Here is a 22830-nt window from a genome sequence, read left to right on the forward strand (position 1 = left end):
CTCGTTTGCGTTACTTGTTTGGCGAAACCTTATCTATTGTTTTTACTGCCAAGTAATGTTTTCAATCCGGTAGGTGAGTCCCAGTAAATCGGAAGAAACCTGAAAACTAAACTGAATTAACACATGATATCTTATGCACAGCTAAAATTGAACGACTACGATGTCATTAGGATGCCGGACGATAACTCAGTGGGAATTGATCTTGAATCTGATTCGGTTGAAACAAGAACATGAGCGCAGTGAGCAAGGTGTACCGATCGAGTGAAGGGAGTTCTACGAAGTATCCGTATCTTGAATTACTAACCACAAATAGCCATATAGCGAGTTAGTTGGAACCGTATGTTTGATACAGTAAAGGATGCCATAAGACCATAACTATAGATAAGGTAAGTGAACGATGCCGTTGTATTATCACTAACGCTTTACCGTACACTTCTTACGGTTTTTCTTGTTGTTTCTCCAGGCTGGTCATCATTATGCTTTATTTATAAGAAAAAGCTATGTTGCTTGTATATATTGTATTAGATAATAAAGCCAATATAATGGAAAAAAACAAAGGTATGTTGAAAAATTGAGATATTTGCCAATAAAAAATGTTGGGTCCATTGAAACTGCTCTCGACTTGTTTTACAAGTTATTGGCAAAAAGACCGCCTTTGGATTCTACTTATGTTTTATGATTTGTTCAAATACTGATTTTCTTCACGTGTCAATCAAACGAATGAATACGCACAACTGTTTTAACATAAGGCGGACATTTTCTTGGCAACACAATGTCATTGATGATTGTGATTACTAAAATTACTAGATCGTCTCATTGATTCTATAATGCAAGGGGACTAGTCAATATCAGACGAAAACTATTGTTTCTCAATGTAACGAACGTAAGGTTTTACCTTAATCTGTAGGCAAACATAAAACACTGCGCAATTAGTCTTCAAATTTCTTACAAAAAAACATCTGTCAGCCAGTCTTGCTGTAGAGTGCACATATTGATTAGTTAATGTTCTCACTAATGGTACTTTTGCGTATTTCTTTCCGGAAGCATAAACTTTAAATTTTAAAACTAATTTCAAACGTACTTCAGAAAATTCATTCGTGTTGTTTATGACTTCAAAAATACTTTGAATTAATTTCCGTCGTAACTGTATAAATTGGGATAACAACGACTCTAAATGGAAGTCTACAGGAAGTACTTCGGTATAATGAAAATTCTAATAACGTGGGCGGGTTACACAAGGCTATCACTCAACACTAATAAAGATCACTTTCCTCGGCAAAGGTGTACCCAAGTGCACAAACAACTACTAGTGGAAGAACGGATTCGTATTCTGAGCATTCGTTGTTTTAGTTGTACAAAGAATCTGCCGTTCTAAATGGAAATCGTACTCCAGTTTAGCAGCACTTGCCTCGTATAATGAAGGAACCTGCAAAATACGATTGCATTAGACGGTATTCATCGATTCTAGGGACTTATATTTTTACGCACCACGAATGAGTACCTACAAAGGGCAGGATTTAGCACGAACGGCACTTCCTCCATCTCAGCATGAACGTTCAACGTTCCCGTACTGTATATCGGAGGGTTTGGGGCAGCCCGTTTTGGTGACAGCTGATATGATGGCAGTAATTGTTCGTAGTCATGATCTAGAGGTTCAGATGGCACCTGCAAACGGATCAGTTAAAAGAGTAATCAATTAACAAAATACTCCGTAAGTTTAAGCCACGTGTTTGAAATTCACTTTCCATGCTCCATCGCGTAAGCAATCTAATTTCAGGCTTCTACTTCATCACAGCCACCCGCACCAACGAATTGGAAATTAGTTCCGCATGGGGGTTGAAGTGAAGGAATCGATAAACAACTACTTACCGGATAGAGTTGTTTTTCTTGGCTGGCTTGTATTTTAAGATCTTCTATTGTTCTCTCGAGATCAGTTATGCTTTGTCTCGATGGGATGCTAGGTGGTGCACGGTGTGCCACCAGCGTCGTTTTATAACATATTAATATGCCGTTGATATCGCTGCAATATAAAACTAGGTAAATTACAAAAATAAGGAAACAGTTTTGTATATATTTTTGTTCATTTGAAGTGTCAACGTGTCGAATTCAAACAAACTACAAATATAAACCTGGACATAAATTAGATAAAAAAGTTAGTCCTACTAATTTTTCAAACACAAAAAGTACAAACAGTGTTTAACGTTCACTGACCATAAAAAATGGGAAATTAACAAAGTATCGTAAGCACCGTTTTTCGAATTAATTTTCATCGTAAAATTTTGTTTAACCCAATAATAAATAAATTTATAATAGGCCTAGAGATGTCGAATTGTCGATCAACTAAAAAGCCAGATAATAAATCAATATTCAATCGATTAGTTTGAAACTAATATTCGATTATAAGGCTATTCGATAAATTCAATAATAATCGAATTGATATAATCCTATAATAACAATTATGTTCGGCTATTGAATAATCGAGTAATTTGAAAAATCCGACATCCCTGTTTGGGTAGAATTTTCATTTTGCTATCAAATAGATATAGGTCACGAACATTTCATATGGGTATAAAAGAAAGTAACGGACTCTCTTTGTTTACTTTCTCTTTCGATTATTTCGCCGATATTATGTATTTATTTATTATTAGGACAATGCTCATCTGACAACAAGTCTTGATGAACTAGACTATAAACTAAAAAAACTAAGCACTAATGCTCATTAACTGTCTAGTGATGATAGCAAAATAATAACTTTGGATGTTATTCAACACAAATAGTTCAACTTTAACGAAATTGATGTTATTATCAGAACAGAAAGTATAAAGAATGAAAATCTATCATTGGCTTTTAGGTCCATTTGGAATGTTTACGTCAAATTGATGAAATTCCAGCCTGGATCAGTTCCCTGATGACTGATATAGTAAAATATATGGACTGCTACGAAATAGCAAAACAAAAAAGAAGCTTTACAAATTTTATCATATATGTATATTTTCACATTAGATATACTTGTATATATTAGGAACATCATCTTAATCGTAAACTACAAAACGTGCAAGCAAAAAAAACCTACCCGGCAAGCGTGAATCCTTCCGGAGCCTGTCTAAGGCGTGAGCATAAAATAATGTCCGTGATAGCTTGCTTGGCGATCCCTTTCTTGGCAAGACGATAAACGAGCTGCTTCTTTCGCCAGGCTTTCTGCTCGGTGTCCGCTGTACGTGTCAGCTGCGAAAACCCCTCTGGTAAGGCTTCCTTATCTCCGATTACTTTCAGTGTTTCCAGTATGTAATCCGGAAGCCCTTCGGTTTTCGATTGACACAAGTAACGTGCCCTTTTCTTACCTATCAGTATATTCTCTCGCCAAAGATCCGCATCCTGATCTTGGTCGTATGTTTTATTGATAGGTTGAAAGTGTTGTGGACATTTTTCGAAATCTTCCACAAGCTGGAGTGAAGTAATAGGCCGATTGTCTGGCAGAACACTGATAATCGTGTTCAAAATATTCTTTTGTTGTTGAGATTTTGTTTTCAACATGATTTTACTATTGAACCCTATGTTATCACTGAATTGCAATCTAAACAACGATGAATCAGTGTGCTATCTATTCAAGACCGTAAATAAAATCTTCTGATGAGTTTGACGAACACCTCGACGCACTCGAACTGCTATGATTCACATTAAACCAGGATGCTTTTAGATCAATTAGCGTTGGAATTTCCAACTTTTATTATCTACCCTTCACATTCTATGTCTCACGCTACCAAGCTATAAAACACCACAATTGATTTGTAAAAATAAGATTTCATTCGATTTGAATGGAAATTCACACTGCTACTTGTTCAAGAGTACAACAAAAATCACACAAAGGAAGGTGAATGAATTCCGAAATGTAAGATTAGGAGAAGCACAACCCCGAACAAACTACATAATGGACCACGCTAAACTGACGAAGCAGCCGCTGATGATCGCACAGTGCAGAACGTGCCAAAAGAACAACAGCTATTTTCTTATGTCTTTGAAGGGGAAGGAAGAGGAGAAGCATATACAGATTTGGGTCAGATGTTGACAGTTGGCTCAGTATGCACACGATTATTGTTTTGTATTAACTTCAAAGTAGAAAACATCTTGTGTGAACAGGGATGCCAGATCTAATTTTTCAAACCTTTTCTAAATTCTTCTGCAACTATTTTGGAACAGTCCGACCGACGACACGACCAGGCACTCTGAAGAAAAATCGGCTTGAAAAATGTCCGGTAATGATTTACCATCAGTTACCAAAAATTGAGCGATCCCTCGTATTTGATAAAAATTATCTTGTCGAGCAACACTGTTTAGTTGCTACGAGCTAGTTTCCAAGGAGTCCCAATACAAATAAACAAATAGTTTGCCACCGGAACATAACGGGGGTTTGCTGCAGGTAAATAATTCAATGAATTATACTAGCGAAAAATCGGACCTGGCTCATTTTCTTTCAGAGCAAAGTCGGTGTCCAATCTCTGCAAATTCACGGAAAATCTTGTCAATAAAGACTTCATCCAGAAAAAATGTCGAATATGACCTCCAGCCTTAGATGGCTGACATGAACGACATCACTAGCTTGGAACATTTCCGCCGAAAAAAGAAACATTACCGCCTGATAGATTTGGTGTGTTAATCAAACATTTCTATGTCGTTGGCTGATTCGATGGAGCAAAGTGGAAGGTCGGTTTCAGGTTTCCCATTGCTAAAAAAAATTACCAAACGGATTCAAATAGTTGACACAGTCGGAAAATTCCGATACGATGAGATATTGTAAGCTAAATGGCGTAATGGAAAACCGACCGACTTTCTCAAGGGTTTAATACACTTATCTTGAAAATCAGATACATAATCCACATATCGGTACTAACATGTGATTAGGGCATATCATGAGATATGCCCTTTCGAAAGTTACGAAAAATAATGCTCATTACTCAAGTTTTAAACATGAAATTCAAGCATATAGCGCACAATTAGATTGGACTTCTATCGACGTCCGAGGTTGTAGAGCCGAGCAATGAGCATTATATTTTGTAACATTTGCAAGGGCCTATCGTGCGATATGCCCTTATCACATTTTACTACCGATATGCTAAGGACGTTTTGTCTATCACTGTCCTCTGGATTATCACACTCATTTTCGATACACCTGAGAAACCAACGTTCGCGTCATATCTTTTGACTAATGCACTGAAAAGTTAAAGATAACCTAATGATTTTAACTGGGATTTTAATTACTACAAGAAATAAAATGTTGAACTGATTTCATTAGGGATGCTTTATTATTTATACAACATTGATCACATGAATAATTTCCTACCGCTCCGACGAGATCCGAATCCGACTCGATGCCATTTGCCTAAAATCATTCTTGAATGCTGCTGAATTGGTGCTGACAAACAAAAACAAAGCTCAATTTCTTGTAATAATACAAGGAACTTGCAGCTCAGCTTGGCAGATACTTGTTGCTCGGCTTTGCAACGGGCATCCTGCAAAATAAAGGATTTGAAAAATCTCTCGTATGCGTATATTTTAGAAATACCTTACCTGAAACTTTTCTGACGAAGTCATTTTTCTAGTAAACACAGTCACACTTTGATTCACTTTAAGACTATTTTTATTTACCAACAAAATAACAGTGGTAACTAAGGTAACTGTTATTCTAAATCAACAATTTTTGCTTTTGTTGCCAGTTTGAATAATTTTTTGTACAATTTGGTTTTGACATTTCGAGTTACTGAGGGGTAGTTAAATTTGCGATACAGTTTTGATAGGCGAGTGGCAGGTCGTGTCGTCGGTCCGACCATCACTTTCGCTTAGTGAAAATTCAAACGAAAAATATAAGTTTATGTTAGTACATTTTTCCTAATATTTTTTTTTACTTAAAAGATAGTCAGGCCTGTATGCGCACAAGCTTTACGTGACCGATTGAGCCGATTTTTTAAATAAAAGATTTTTTTGTATTGGATCTCGTTGTCACCCTTTTTCTAGGGGGAGAGGAGCTTCCATTTCCCTCCTGCGAGGATTGAGGGGCACTTTGTTCGTGGCTCGTCTCGTCATCCATTGCACTCATCGGTGGTATTGTTCGCAGTCTTGAGTTCGTTGCAAGTTGCTGTAGATGCGCCTTGTTGTACATTGGTTGCAGTTGCTGGTTGGTTGGAGGGTAAGTTGTTAACTGCAGCTGGTGTACTTTGTTCTATAGGGGATAATGATGGTTTCGTTGATGCTTCATTGTTGTTGGTGGCTGTCACAGGTGTACTGGGGTTTCTTGAGGTTGGTGTGAAGGAAGCACCGTTGTCCTTTGGTGTAGTTGTCTCCTTGTTCAGTTTATCACATGGCTTTCCGTAGTGAACAGCTTTTCGGCAATATTAACATATGGCCATCTGATTGTCATAGGTAACAAGCGAGGTAACAAGTTATTTGCATGGGATTCTTGTATCCTGACCGAAAGTCATATACGAAGGTATAGGCCTCTTCAAGTGTATGCGTAACACACGTACGTCATTTAGAAAAAGTTCTTCCACTTTTCTTTTTCGATAGAGAGAATCTCTCCGTATTGGGACATAGTTTTGCGAATATAAGGATCGATGACGCTTGAGTGAAGATCATGCACATGCACTTCTATAGCACTATCTTCTATATATAATAAAATTTTGTACTTAATGTTTTCGTGCTCCACAAAGTGCATATTGTTATTATCTTTTGCGAATTGAATTGCATCCAACTCTTTATAAAACTGGATGTAAACAACATTTGTCTTATTGGATTGAAGTAAATGCACACGTTTAATGTCAAGATGCATTTGCTCCTTAGCAAACCTTCAAGTTCTCGTATCAAAGGTCGAATTTTGCACTGCCTGAAGTCAACAACAATTGTATTCTTTCGTATTGGAGGTAGCTTTTGTTCGTTTGGTTCACTTATTTAGAGGTCGTTCTATTGTTCACTACACAACACACTGGTTTCTTCCGTCCCGAACGTAAGCGGTTTTGTTTTATCGACTGACTTGGATGAGATGAGAAAGCGAGTCTTAATAATTTGATATGTTTATCTAGCAGTAGTAGAGAGAACTGCTTTTGCGTTTTACAACACTTGCTATTTTCCTAAGATCGCAAGTAAAGCCTTAACAATTTATTGTTTTACTAAAAATATGGAAAACTTAATTGTTACCTTATATACCGATATTAAGCAAGTCTGAAACTGAAATGATTACTACCATCTTTTACGTATCGATTTATGTTAAAATGTTATGCCACACAGCTTACAATAGTTTGAAAATTTAGATCTGGGAGCTATAACAAAAACAACTGGCACTGGCATATAGAGAGGAAGAGTTTTTGAATAAAAATAACCGCAGATAAATAATACCATTCGTTGTTAAAGAGTACACTTTCACAAATTCACATCGAACACTCGGTCACATTTCTTTTTATTGCTATAAACTATTTCATGAGCTATAAACAAACTTTTTATTATAAATCAAATAGGTTTTAAAGTAATGTATCAATAAAATGAATAAAACGATTTTCCATCACATTTTTTCGGAAAACTATTAGATGTACTGTTTGCGTATAATTTAGATTACCGAAAATACATTGAATTTGATTGTACATTTTAAAAAAACCCAATTTTTTACTATGGAAGGAAATTTAGTCATAAAAATACAATATATTGTATTTCTATCTATAGATCTTTTTATGAATCAACTGTTTCTGTTATATTTTAAATTGTTCATTTATTACGGTCATACCATTTCTAAATTTTGCTAGTGACATTGTTAAAAAATAGAACCAAAACGGCTCTCAGACAGTACGTTTTTTGTCTCTGTTATATTTTAAAAAAAAAAAGAACCTATGAGTGCCCATAAATCATTCCATATCAGCTGTTTTTCAAAGAAGGGCAAATTAAACTTTGACAGCAAATGGAGAAAAACAACATTTCCTATTTAGAAATAATCGTGTATTCTCAGATCATTTTTTGATAGATAGATGACCTGTTTATTTATCTTTAAAAGATTATGTAATATTTTCCCCTTTTGCTCTATATTCACTGAATAAATCCACATAAAAAGAGTTTCACCCTTTTTTGATTTATTAACTTCTATGCTACCTGTGTGAATTATGAATATACGCCCTCACACTCGTAATTTTATCGTCTCGTTTACTATTTCCAGTGGTAAAAAGTACTAAACAACAAAAATAAATAGTTTCGTCATTTCTTTCTAACAATTGGAGTATCGCCTTATTGTTGGCATTGAACACGGAGGGCCAAACTTACGCAAAAAAATTGAATGACAGCATCGCTATTTTTAGTTCTTTTCATTACTAAGGTTGCGATTGTTGTATAATCCGAATTTTTATTCAAAATTGTAAGATTTCGAAGCACTTATTCGTAGGAGAGAGAGACTCGATTTGTTTTTTTTTTTGTAAAATTCACTCTTATTTAAAAAAAACATCTGATAAATTCTACAAGAAGGGAGATAAAAGAGATATAAACAACTACAGTGATATAACTTCTATAAGCGCTATCCCCAAGCTGTTCGAAAAAGTAATTCTGACACCAAGGCTCTTATTACCGATCTCACTTCCACTTTCACTTCACTCACATATCACTTCACTTGATTTAACTATTACCAGTATCACGGAATGGTGCAACTTGAACCATATGACCGTTAATCCAGACAAATGCTCGATCATTACGCTTACGAAAAAAAGTGCCTTTGAAATATGAATACTTTATTGAGCGATTCATGATTGGTAGATCGACGTATATCAAGGACCTTGACGTTTTTCTTGACGAACAGTTAACCTTCAAGCAACACCCAAATGCATTGTGGCTAAAGCTTCTCGTTGCTTTGGATTCGTGATGAGATAGGCTAAGCATTTTACGGATGTTTACTGCTATCTTTCCGCCGTTTACCTTCGACAAATCCTCATCAGCTACCGAGCTATTAAAGTCGCGGATTGCTAATTGGTCTAGACACACTGCAAGTAAGACGAGAGCTATCGCGTGCTTTAATGATAGCAGATATTTTGAACAATAGGATTGACTGCCTCACTTTGTTCCGGAAGTCATAATTAAATGTTCGTCCTCGAGCATTCCGCAACAACGCTTTTCTTCGATTTCTTTTGCGCGTTGATGCGGCGATAAACGGTGCGATTATCGGCTTACAACGGTCATTCAGTCGAGTGTCATCTGAGTTAGACTTCAATTTACAATAAATAAATTAATAAATAAATTCAAGGATCACCTACCATATAATTATTTGTTTTAGGATAAAATAGTGAAATGCATAATTGAAGGATGTCATGCAGTTCAAAGAAATAGTCTATTTAGTAAACATCGTTTGTGGATGCGAGAAACAAATAAAAGTAAATATTATAATAAAAAAATTAATCTCACGTTTTTTGTGATAGCGGCCAATAAGCCAGCATTCAAAATTCACTTTGAAGAGGAATTCCGAAAGACCCTCTATTCGCTGAGAGTCATCTGGTGTTAAAATCCGTTCTCTATTTTTCATAGCTTCAAAAGTGAATGTGTAAAGGTTTGCGTATTAGCAGTTATTACAAACAAAGCGTTTAGATATCTCGGTTAATTTTTCATTAGGGAGTATAAGCAAATGACAGTTTCTCTTTAATCACTGTCTCTTTCGATTATTGTGATGTGATTAAAAAGATTTTCTTTGATATAACTACGAGGTCTGTTCAAAAAGTTCCCGGAATTTTTTAATTGCGCGCGTCTGGAGAGTCCGGTGGTCAAATTTTTTTTTATAGTGTTGGTACATATGTCCCTAATGTATGGTGAAATTTTCAGCTGTATTCATTGTTTACATTCTGTCTTGTAGCGGCTGGTGTAGACGTGTTTTTTTTTGAGCTCGGCGATTTTGTTAGTTTCAACAATGGAAGAATTGAAGAGTCAAAGAATTTGTATTAAATTTTGCGTGAAAAATGAAATAAAGTGTAACCAAGTGTGCGAAATGTTACAAAGAGCCTACGGTGAGTTTGCTATGAGAAAAACAAGTGTTTACGAGTGGTATAAGCGTTTCCAAGATGGCCGTTGACGTTGAAGACGACGAACGCTCCGGTCGACCCAGCACGTCAATAATCGATGAAAATGTGGGAAAAGTGGAAAAAATGATTATGGATGATCGCCGAATCACTATTAGAGAAATTGCTGATGAAGTTGGCATATCAGTTGGCTCATGCCATCATATTTTTTCAAATGTTTCGGGCGAGTGGCAGCAAAATTCATCGTTGCTTATTCGTGATTTTTTGGCTAAAAAGAAGACTTTCATCATGCCCCAACCTCCTTATTCACCAGATATCGCTCCGTGTGATTTTTTCCTGTTCCCAAAGTTGAAGAGACCCATGAAAGGACAGCGTTTTTCATCGATTGAAGAGATAAAGGCAGAATCGCTGAGAGTGCTACAGAGCATTACAAAAAGTGACTATCAGGGGTGTTTCGAAGACAGGAAAAAACGCTGGCATAAGTGTATTATATCTAGGGGGGATTACTTTGAAGGGGACCATATAGATGTAGACGAATAAATAAATATTTTTTTAGAAAAATGAGAATTCCGGGTACTTTTTTAACAGACCTCGTATTCTGTTTGAAAGTCGAAAGTTTCGGATATCATTTCATGCAAAGAGTTGAGTGATAAACGTGGAAACCGCTTGGTAATTAATAGAAGAGAAAGTAAACAAAGAGAAACTGTCACTTGCTTATACACCCTTTTGAAAATTAACCGAGACATTTGGTTATTATATAGTGATAATATCATTGTAAATAAGTACTTTTATGGTGCAGTGTACAAAAATAAAAAAATCTGACATCTCCAGAGATGCCAGATATCTTCATAGAAAATCTGTATTGCTTTGTACAAAAAATCTGTATTATTAGTGAATACAGACTAATAAAATGAAATTCTTACAACTAAAAGATGTTATTCCAATAGATTGTGGTTGTAGGATGGTAGATTCAATCAGTCATTGCATTGCTCACAAGAATATACAGCGATGAAATTTCATAGTTATTTTTATCCACAACAATTGAATTGTAATTCCATATATTTATCTAGTTTGAAATTGTTGACGTCATAATTTGACATGGAATGTCAATGCCAAATATGCAACGTCAAGTCGGGTCATACAACTCGCAGTTTGACAGTAAAATTTGATGATGCCAATAATTCCTTGAATATCAGTTCAAATTGGTTTCAAATTACAATATGAATGGATTTCACAACAAATTTTCATATTAATTTGTGATTTGTCTGTTGATTGATGGACTTTTGTCTTGTCACTGGAATAAAATACTAAAAGATAGCTCAGACAGAAAAGTATTTTTTCTTTCTTAGTTTTTGTGAGATCTGTATAAATCTGTATTAAATTAAGGGAATCTGTATAAAATCTGTACTCTGTACTAAATCTGTATGAGCATGTAAAAATCTGTATAATATAGATAAATCTGTATAAATGGCATCTCTGGGTATATGCCAAATATGATCTAGATATGTCTCTCAGTTCGGAGAGGTGTGCGATTTCACGAATACTATTGCATTTTTGTAATACGAACAGTACGAAGTGTTCTGCACTGAGTGGCAACGCCATTTTTGTAGACCTTACAAATTCGTCTCCTGTCAGCAGCAGTAGCAGCAAAAGTGCGTATAGTCGATCGAAAAAGATTGGATTTTCTGTTGCAGAAGGTATTGAGCACCGCTCAAAGTAGTAAAATTTTCTCGCCCGAGTCCCGCCGTGTCGGTCAACAATAATTTGTGACGCTTTTAATCGCGTTTCTCGAGTGTATTTTGTATTCTAGTGAAGGAAATTTTCTTCATTTCCCCACAACCCGGTTGGAAAGATCGTGAGTTTCTTCTTGTTCAGTACTTCTTCATTCCGCTCGTACACCGTGAGTAGAGGTTCTCTTTTTCGCTGTATAGTTGAAGCGACATCGTTTTTGTTAGTGTGCGTGAAAGTGAGAAATCTGCCTTTGGTTGAAAAGAATTCGAAAGCATAAGTAGAAACGTTTTCATCAACCAATTTCCGGAAAATCACTGCCCTATTTACTGTTTGCGATCAAAAAGTGCTCAAGGATTTTCTTGTTCAGGTGAAAACAAAAGGTGTCTAGTTGGAGCATTCGCGCGTCGTTAGCGTGTGTGCGTGTGAAAAGTAGTAGGTTCGTGTTTCCGGTGGTGGTGTGGAGGAAGCACTCGCATTTTTTTTCCTTTTTTCGAAAGGGGCAAGTGGAAAAGTATCGAGGAATAGTGGAACGAAGAAGAAAAAGCTAGCAAGTAGACAGATTTCCCGTTACGAAGTGAAGTGCAAAATTGTTAATTTTCCAGCTTCAGTTTCTCGTCGGTGGTAAAATCCCAGCCGCGCCAGATTCGTGTAGCGGACAGACGGCAGAAAGTTCTGTGCTCAGCAGTAAATCTTGCGTGTCAAGTGTTAGTATCCATCAGCAAAGGGAGAGCAGAGTTCCCCATTGTTCGAAAATCGCAAACGTCATCTCGCTTTTTGAAGGCACAGAACCAGCCTTCGGAATACCGAAGACGACACGACCGAAACAGACAGCCCGGAAGTAACAGAAAGTGAAAGCCCACACGTCCAAGGACTGTAAGGTAAGGTGATAATTTTATTTGTGAATCAGCGGCCTACGCACCTCAAGATTTCTAATATAATATAAAATTTTAGATTCTTCAATTATTGTCCGTCAGAAAATTATAATCAAAGTACAAAGTGTTCCAGCCAATGCAATGGTTATGTTAAAGTTATTAGTTTATTAAATGAGGGAGAATTATGGAAACAGCAACAACAAAAAATGTTGCATTGGAGCGCAATTGATCAATCTAAAGTTTTTTTTTCATAATTATTGTTTATTAGATATTCAAACACAAATTGGGTCGAACAATGATTCTAATAGCAATTTATTCTTCAGTGCTCAGTGCACAAATCCAACTATATCGTGTTTCGCCTTTGTTAGAGTAGGTTTTGACACCTGAGCTTGTAGTCATTATTGATACGTCATATTATTTTTTTTCTAATCGCTGCGAAAAAAGGTTGTCACTATCGAGGTAGTTTAACCAATGCCACCGATATTCGAGCTTTTATGATGGCTCTAGTCTAAAACAAATGGACAAACTTGGCTGGCATAACGGATTTAGTAGAGCGAAAATGCAGCATCTTGACAATCTAAATGTTAAGTTTTAATGAAGAATGTCGCCCTGATTATAATAAATAATTCAACTTGAAACAAGTAAACGAGCATTGAACAGAAAACCAGGTCAAGCTCTTCCTACCGAGCGAAGATGCAAAATCTAATAAAATCAGATGTTGTTCGAGATGTACTTTACAAACTCATTTTCGTTAACTTGTGATGACGGATCGGGATCGTTATTGTTTATTTAAAGAGACTATTATCGCAATTGTATCTAAACTCGGTATTAGAGAATTCAACATCACGACACGCCCATCATTTAAATGTTATTCTAAGTAAAAGGACTCAATATAGATTCTCCGGCAGTGTCTTGTAATAGACTCCCAAACAAAACCAGGATGCATGGTTTTAGACCGGGTCGATGTCTTATCACAAATTCTTACGGGACCAGCAAACAGGTCAACCGGAGGTGAATATTAAATCAATACCTACCGGGGAATGTCTGGATGCCTGTCCACCTGTTTGTGCCAGAAAGGTTCATTGTAAAATGTTGAACCGGCGACAAGGGAACGAAAGCGAAAGAGCAGGGGTAGGATAAAACGATAAAAACAGAAGCATCGATGGTACGGTTCCTAAGAACATGATTCTAATTGGTTTTCTTTTGATTAGGTGTTTAGTTGTAGAACAGAACGGTTCCAGCACACGATTGGTAAGTGAAGGAAGTTCAGTATTTTTCATTTCGTCGGTCATGGATTGACGTTTTAACAACCTAAGCGCGTTGTTATCGCGATTTGTTTCATTAGCGGGGGTATGACTACTTTTTTTCAAATAAATATTCTATTGTTATGAATTAGAAGATTCTTAAATTAGTAATTTTTTTCACTAACACCAACGACTTTCATAGAACATTAGCAATGTAGTGCCGTTCAACTTGTGAATTTAATTGATGGCTATCCATGGAAGGTTACTTTTTTCGGTTAGTCGAAGACGAAACGTTAAAAACACGTCATGTGCACTTTGCACAAACTGGTTATCCACGAGGTACAAAAACCCCTGAATGACTACAACCTGTTGGCTAGTGTGCCGTGCGTCGGTGCAAATAGTTTTAACTTTACGTCTGGCAAATAGTATTAACTTTACGTCTGCTTAGCGTAATCTGCTAATGCATGAGAGTCGAAGGCAAAACGTAAAAAATACGAATCAAAATTTTCCAACCTAATTTTGTTATTTAAACTGACTGCATTGTGATATACGTATATTCTCCAGTTTCGCCATAGGACTGGGCTAGCAGCCAAAGAGCAGTCCTAAACACAAGTCGTTCGGAGACACCTGGCGTTTGAAGGTCCACTTCGAGCATTGTCCACATCTCGTGTCCGTAGAGAGCTACCGGTTTCATCAGCGTTTTGTAAATGGCACCCTAGGAGGGTACATGTGTGAAGTTTTCCGGACAGAATGCGATAATTACGATAAAATATTTTTTTGATAAAAGTAAAGTCAGGACTCGATACTAAATTTAGGTTCAGGATTTGATATTTTTGTGTAGAAATTGAAGGAGTTCGCAACCGATCTTTCAGAATGAATTTGCTTAGCTAAGAGTACCGTAATAATCGAAAGAGAAAGTAAACAAAAAGAATCTTTTTTTGTTACATTCGTCGTTTTGAACATTTTATACAGAAATCATCTCTGAGAAAATTGAGCGTGTCTCGTTTTAGAGTTTGTAACCACTATTTCCGGTACTTCTGGAACCGGGAACTTGAAACCAGTTTAGCCGAAGTCGGTTCGTTTAGTAAGTAACGAATAGAGCCTACAAATTGGATCAGTTTTGAGAAAAAATGAGTAAAATTTTACCCTTCTTTGCATCGTCCCTTTAAATGACGGTGTGCAATTTTAAACACTTTTTATCCCATGAAAGAATGACGAAATTCAATAGTAACCTATGGGACTATGAAATTTTTTATTTTATAAGTAACATTATTTGACACATACTCACACATATACATTGTTCAGCTCGATGAACTGTGTCGAATGGTATAGAGCACATAGCCCTCCGGGCCGATATTAACTAGTCAATTTTCAAGTGATTGCATAAACTTTCTATATGAGGAAGGCATTAAGTGTACTTTTATAGAAAAGTTTCGTTATCATGATTTTGTAATAACACTAACAAGTAGGTACAAATTGAAGATTTACAAATGTACATATTTTTCACATGAAAAATAAAAATTTTAATGTGGCAAGCCTGCAAGCTATACAAAATTGAACAAGCAACGCTGCGAACGGAGCAAAGCCGCACGTACTGACGCGTACTAGTTTTGCATCGTCATTTTGAATGACGATTTGAATGTTTTGACATTCAATGCCCTTTTCGAAACCGGAAGACGGATCTGGATTAAATGGCACAGTATATTTTAAGCAATGAGCTTTGATTTGAACTTTTTAAAAAATTTGCTTCTTTGTTTGTGAAAATCGGTAAAAATTTCAGAAAATCGCATTTTTTTAATAGCTTGCACATATTTCCTTGTAATTCCGGAACCGGATGTCGGATTCAAATGAAATTCAGGAAAATTGTATGAAGCAATCATACCTTTCATTTGAATCTACCGACTTTCTATATGAGAATGACAAAAAAAATATTTAGTTTCACTTTCTAGATTCTAGACCATGCTTAACGTGGACAAAGATAGAAACAATCGGAACAGATTAGAAGAGTTAGTTAGTGTTAGTCGACCAATCATTTCGATATCTAGCCAAAATATGAGTAACAATTGTTAGCATCATGATTTTTATCCAACAAGTGAACTGTAGGAGACAATACCCAATATTGCGTTTGAGCAAAATCTTTAGTCAAAGTATTGAAACAACTTATTGTTCTATGTTGAGTTGAGTCATTGCCAAGACATCCCGTGTCTCGTCCAACGATTTTTAAGTGTTTAACAGCAGTGATCACAAGGTTTAAGGGTTTAACAGCAGCGTTGAACTGAATTTAGTTTGAGCTTTTGGAACTGATAGACTCCTAACTTCAATAATGCAATGATTTAAAAAATGTATGGCTGTATTGATATTCCGATATTAGATCTGTATCCTATTTGTTCGGATGATTTGTTCTAAGCTAGTGGAGTATATAACTTATTGAATTAATCCTTGCTTAATTTAAAATCCTCAATGTATTTGGTAGATGATCTAAATCAAAGTCAGTTTGAGGGTTACATGTCATTTCGCCAACGGTCATTAGGCATATGGTCAACTTGCATAAAGGTTATTTGACATAAAGATATTTGGCATACACACCATATGGCATAACGGTCATTAGGCATACGGTCATTTGGCATAAAGGTCATTTGGTATACGGTCATTTGGCATACGGGTGGATTACCGGTTCACTTGGTTAAGTGAATTGTGATCGTCCGTATTTTTTTATATTTTGTGCCAAATATCATTATACCAAATGACCATTATGTCAAATGACCGTATGCCTAATGATCGTTATGCTAAATATCTTTATGCCAAATGACCTTTATGCCAGTTGACCGTATGCCTAATGGTCGTATGCCTAATGATCGTCGTCGAAGCGACCGTACACCAGTTTCAGTAATCAGTTCACTACAAATGTGTCATTGATCTTCTAGAGCTAGACCAATCGTTGAAGGATTTCTCATAGAAGATATATTAGTTGAGCTATTTGGCAATAAAACTGGCTAAAAACCAGCGGAGAGTTCATCATGAAGAACTCGTACTTTTGGATTACTTTTCTGATTACTCCACGAGAGATGCTTAGCATTTAGAATTTTATTGGAAAAAAAATAGGTCGATAACTCTCCCGTGGTTGATGGGCTTGACGGTGTTGCAAACGTCATCAGATACAATCAATTTGCATTACAATTTGACAAAGATAATGAGCATGAACTTAGCGAGGCACCTCTCGCCGATGATAACGCAAATAGGTGAATAATTTGTTGCTTATTAGTTACGATAATTCTGTATTTGTTGCTTAATTATTTTTTAATTTGTTTGAGAACTTGGTTAAGTTCATACGAAGTTAGCGAAGCCACACTTCCAAACAAATCGTAGCCCAGTGAATAATTTGTTGCTAATTAGTTACGATAATTCTGTATTTGTTGCTCAATTATTTTTTAATTTGTTTAAGAACTTCGGTAAGTTCATATGAAGTTAGCGAAGCCACACTTTCAAATATGCTTCAAAACAGATCGAAGCCCAGTTAGTAATTTATTGCTAATTTGTTGCTAATTAGTTACGATAATTTCGAATTTGTTGCTCAATTTAGTTTCTATTTGTTATAGAACTTCACTAAGTTCATATGAAGTTAGCGACGTACTCAAGAAAGTGAAAACAAAAATTGAGCAACAAATTAAAAATTACCGTAACTAATAAGCAACAAATTATTTACTGGGCTTCGATCTGTTTTGAAGCATATTTGAAAGAGAGATTTCGCTAACTTCATATTAACTTAGCGAAGTACTTAAAAAACTAAAAAAATAATTGAGCAACAAATTCAAAATTACTGTAACTGATTAGCAACAAATTAATAACAAATTATTCACTGGGCGTCGTTCTGTTTTGAAGCATATTTGAAAGTGTGGCTTCGCTAAATTCATATGAACTTAGCGAAGTACTCAAAAAAATAAAAAATAAAATTGATCAACAAATTCAGAATTATCGTAACTAATTAGCTACAAATTATTCACTGGTCTTCGATCTGTTTTGAAGCATATTTGGAAGGGAGCTTTGCTAACTTCATATGAACTTAGCGAAGTACTCAAAAAAAAAACTAAAAAATTGTGCCACAAATTCAAAATTACTGTAACTAATTAGCAACATATAAGCAACAAATTATTCACTTATTTGCGTTATCATCGGCGAGAGGTGCCTCGCTAAGTTCATGTTCATATAAAGATATGTGTTACAGTTTTTAGCTTCATTATTAAATTAAATAAATAAGATTTAATTTTCATACTACCGGCCCTTATTACCAGTGTGAAGTGAAAATTAAGTGTAATGAAAGTATCCCAATTGGGTTTCACACGATGACAACAGATGAACGGTAAATCAAGATCATCTTTGATGGTTTTTGTGGTTTGAGTACCACGGAATACTGAGATGGAATATTGTGAAATAAAATAGAATAATATAGACTGAACATGTGAGCAAACCACTGATAGCTGCCGAACGATGTTCATCCAGTTTATTTTGTGAGGTTGTGTCGTTTTCGTATGGAACCTGATGGATGAGATGATCTGTGAGTGAAGTGTAAGAGGAAGAGCATGCAAGAACGATAATAAAGGCCACCGTTTCAACTCAGGACTAACGATCGACCAATAATAGAGACTCCTTCGCATATAGGAACAGTTATATGTGTGTCAAGAATGGCGATCGACTAAATGTAGCAAATTATTGATGAATTACCAACCTCTCAGCATCGTCAAAAAAGTTCGCGATAATTGTGAGTCGTGCCTATTTTAGATCGTGCAAAGAATTACATTTCATTTGATCAACACCGATTCATACCTGGAAGATCATTTACAGCAAATTTGTTGACCTTCAAGTCCAAATGTGTACCTAGTATGGATGCAAAAGCACAAATAGATCATTTAGAGGTTAGTCAAATTTTGTGCTAGGGCACATAACCGTGTTTATCATTTTTACGTTTCGTCTTTGACTCATCAGTGCAGAGCAGTTCAAATTGAACTGCTTAGTGCTAAACTCAGCAGTTCAATTTGAATCGCCAAGCAGACGACACAAACAGATGTTATTTACACCGATCTAAAAGCAACAATTGACAAGATTGATCATCGAATACTGTTGTGTAAATTGCAACGACGCGGTTTATCATCGCATTTCGTGTCTTGGTTATACTCATATTTTTTCGATAAACAAGTACGTGTAAAAATTTATAAAGTTACATCATCCGAATCCTCGAATAAATGTAGTAACTTAGGACCTTTGTTATTTGCATTATTTTTCAACGATGTTGTTTTGCTCTTGTGATCTTTTATTTTTATCCATTTATGGGCTACTCTGGCTGAGGGCGGGGATTACAAGGCTCCACACTTTCCATAGCGGACAAACTAAGTTATGGTGCCCAAATGAACACTAGTAACAAAGGAGGGAACCCTTCAGAATGTAATCCAAGCGACAAATTCCCTTGTGGTAACCAATTTGCAACAAACGATACGAGTATCTTCTATTGCAAATCTACCATAGAATTTCGCAAACAGGTCCTATGATTCAGGAACTTAAGTAGTAACTTTATTGTCAAAAATACATTTGTTGGAACAGATGATTGCAGATTACATCATTCTTTGGGTCTCTTAATCCATTCTCAACACTGTAATTTCGGGATTGAATATAGGACTCAGATAAACTTTAACAACTGTTCAATGGAACAACTAATGCAACCTGAAAACTTTGAGTTTATGAAAACTTTTGAAAACACACCCTTGATACTGATTTTTTACACTTATCATCCTGTCGATCCAGAACCGGAAGCCTGATTCGAATAAATGTTTGGAATTTTCTATGAAACAGTAAGTTCACGGAAATAGGTTCAGCCATCTCCGAGAAAAAATGAGTGACATTATTTGTCACAAATTACACATGCATACCCACACACAAACATTTTGCGGTTTTGACTAACTGGGTCGAAAGCTACATAACACTCGGCTCTCGAGGCCTGATTTGAAGGTCGACTTTCACAGTGATTGTATAGTCTTCCGTCATTAGAAGGGAAAATAGTATAAACACAATGAATGAAATTATTATGAAAGAATTAATTCGGACTCGGTCGAATAACCCATTCGGCGAGACGGTTTTCGACAAAATAGCTTCCGGAGAGACTGCTGTCAGTGAAATGACTTTCGGCGAGATTATTTACTCCCGTTTAGAGGATGCAAACAGAGAAGCGATACTATTGGATGCGACAATAATTTCATTGGAAAACATCGTAATCGTAATAATGGGAATAATAAATATCTTTATTTTCTTAATTCTATTCCAGACACCTAAAGTTATAAATTACACACACTCTGGATTAGTGAACTATATTACGATAAATTTGGCATTAAAAAGGAATATAAACAATAATAATACGAACACCTGTTCGATACGTTGTTGTGAGGTATTCATCGAACCATGATTTCGCTTCCGGTTTATTGAAGTTGTTTTGTCCATATCTTGGGTCTGTTGTCCAGAATATTTAAGGCGCCCCGTTTTTTTTTCAAAAATTGACCTAAAATCGGGACATCAACCATAACCATAATTTCATTCATGTGTGAATTTTTTTGCACCTTTAATGTCACTGTGGTAGGTCGCTTCGTATACAAAACCCGCTAATTATGCTTCTTCGTTTATTGGTTTTTCTCTGTCGGTTGACACTGCACTGAAATAAACCATCGATGAAATATTTTCATATGATTATCGATTCTGGTTAAGATTTTCGCTGATGCATTAGTTTTGTTAGGAACATACGAAGAAGAAAAAAAAGTGCAATAAAGAAGAATCGTGAGCCAAATTAAAAACATAATTATACACCACTGAATTCATGTTTCAGCGATTTGATTCTTCGAGTTAATTGAGAGAAATGCTTTGTGCCCGTTTGTTGTGCGGTGGCAGTAGAACGGGCAAACCATTGCCATGTGCCTTGGGTCCTTCAATCGTGCACAGACAAAATACGCCAGTGCCGTTATCAAAGTGTCTCACGTACGTACGTGCCTCGTTCTGTGTCATATCCACACATCCACATGAAACCAATTTTGCTTTACTTTGCTATTGGTGTCTGGTTTTTTTGTTTAACATTGGTAACAGTATTTTGTTTATAATTGCGCAAAATGGTTATAGTTTTGATTTGATCTTGGTAGTGAAATAACATAAAACTGCATGACACAGTATCCGTTAATAGTGAATGAAACTGATTACCGATTAGGTTTCGCTGATTCAGCGGGTTGAAGTGCATTTTCGCATACAAGCGAGTATGAGATTTCTTTGTTGCAGCAGTTATAACACGAGTATTTAGCCCTTTCCATGCGACTATTGGGATAGGTTGCAAAATCGTTGCGTAGATTCAGGACGATGTGATGTCTTGTCGAAAAGTATGCAGTTGGTATGCGGTATGCAAATCCATTGATAACTGTTCTATGCGGCATTTCAAATATTAGTAAACGAGGTGTTCGAAAGGACATTTACTGGAAATAAAAACTGTCATATGAACGTATTACATGCCTGTAAATGATTCACCAAATTGTAAAAGTGGTATAGCAGCTCGAGAAATCATATTAGTGATGATATCACTAATCTGACAACAAGAAGCTAATTGAGACATCGAAATCTTCGACAACGGACCATTTTCTTGAGCCACTTTCTTCTTTTGCTGCATGTTTTTTTTATTCATATACATTGGGTGCCATTCATGTTCACGAGAAAGGTATGCTCAATATGGATAATTATTGTGGGATCTCGTGCATGTGTGCCGTCTCGAACAACTTGGATATAGTCACGAAGCAATGTTTCGTATACGGGTTTATATACATGAAGTAGAGATCTGATCTGGAACATGGCTTAAGCACTGACAATGATTCAACGACAAAATGTGTTGAAGTTAAGGAATGCTTGTCAATATGTTATGGGTGGTGGTGGTGAGCTGGATTCGTCAGCGACTCTTATCGCTAATAGTGGTAAATGGCGATTTGTCAGCAATGCTTTGTTAGAAGAACGCTCAAACAATCAACTAATTGAAATCGAGTTTTCAACTGTATTCCAAAGTGTGTATTTTATTTCGCGTTTAAAGAATAAATAACACATGTTGAGGTTGTGATGAAGGAGTTCGACTTACCTTCGACTTTGAACATGGAACGATTATCATATGGGATAAATGCGCATTGTTTGGTCTGAGTGGATTCTTAATTTTCGGTTTTCGTTCAAATCTCAAACAGTAAAATCAACAGACACATTATAGTCCTATTGATAATTTCTAATACTAAGTAAAAAGTTAGCTTGTATTGTTTTGCGTGGCAGGATGAAGTCAAATCCAAATGATACACGATTGAACGATCTTTACAAACCTATAACCGCCCCGTTAATTCCATAGTTGGTGCGACGCAGAGGTAGTCGAAGAAAGGCATTGTTGCGGAGAGCACGAGGACGAACATTGATATTGATCTCGCGGAACAAAGCGAGACAGTCAATTCTACAATTCAAATTATCAGCTAGCATCAAAGCACGCGACAGCTCTCGTCGTACTTGTAGTGTGTCAAAACCAATCACCAATCCGCGACTTTAATAGCTTGGCAGATGATGTGGATTTTTCCAAGGCAATCAACGAAAAACCAAACGAACGAATCTACGTTGTATCGACCCTATTCTCTGAGCTCCATTGAGGTAAAGTGGGTTCCTGACTACTGAACAATATTCCAGAGTAGAACGAACGAGTGAACAGTATAGAGACTTTAGGCAATGAATATCAGTGAAGTGCCCAGTCATTCTATATATGAATCCCAAGCAGCGAGAAGCTCTTGCAACAATCTTTGACGCATGTCGATCTACTTATCATGAATCCTTCAAGATAATGTTCGAATTTGAACGGTAACTTTTTCCTTGTGAACGTAATGATTGAGCACTTTTTGGACTGATAGTGTCAGATGATTGGTATTGCAC

General features: G+C 36.2%; 2 protein-coding genes across 4 annotated transcripts in view; one reads left to right on the top strand and one right to left on the bottom strand.

Annotated features, from left to right (window-relative positions):
• Positions 1 to 499: 499 nt before the first annotated feature.
• Positions 500 to 4013, bottom strand: LOC131437153 (multivesicular body subunit 12B). The gene is made up of 4 exons (XM_058606317.1): positions 3074 to 4013; positions 1870 to 2020; positions 1489 to 1665; positions 500 to 1426 (listed from the first exon to the last, which is right to left on the bottom strand). The coding sequence occupies exons 1-4, from the start codon at positions 3532 to 3534 to the stop codon at positions 1307 to 1309; spliced, it is 909 nt and encodes a 302-aa protein (XP_058462300.1). The 5' UTR covers positions 3535 to 4013; the 3' UTR covers positions 500 to 1306.
• A 7608-nt stretch (positions 4014 to 11621) lies between these two features.
• Positions 11622 to 22830, top strand: part of LOC131439120 (mediator of RNA polymerase II transcription subunit 12) — a 42456-nt gene continuing 31247 nt past the window's right edge. For all 3 annotated transcript variants that reach the window (XM_058609746.1, XM_058609749.1, XM_058609747.1), the window contains exon 1: positions 11622 to 12631. The gene's annotated coding sequence lies outside the window, so the exon portion shown is untranslated. The remainder of the gene's footprint in view (positions 12632 to 22830) is intronic.

Source organism: Malaya genurostris, chromosome 3 (assembly GCF_030247185.1).
Source record: "Malaya genurostris strain Urasoe2022 chromosome 3, Malgen_1.1, whole genome shotgun sequence".
Taxonomy (NCBI): domain Eukaryota; kingdom Metazoa; phylum Arthropoda; class Insecta; order Diptera; family Culicidae; genus Malaya; species Malaya genurostris.

Coding starts and splice junctions, on each gene's coding strand:
- LOC131437153 (XM_058606317.1), bottom strand. CDS start 3,534: ATGTTGAAAACAAAATCTCAACAACAAAAGAATATTTTGAACACGATT. Junction 2,021..3,073: donor GAAGGATTCACGCTTGCCGG/GTAGGTTTTTTT, acceptor TTTATATTGCAG/CGATATCAACGGCATATTAA. Junction 1,666..1,869: donor AAGAAAAACAACTCTATCCG/GTAAGTAGTTGT, acceptor ATCCGTTTGCAG/GTGCCATCTGAACCTCTAGA.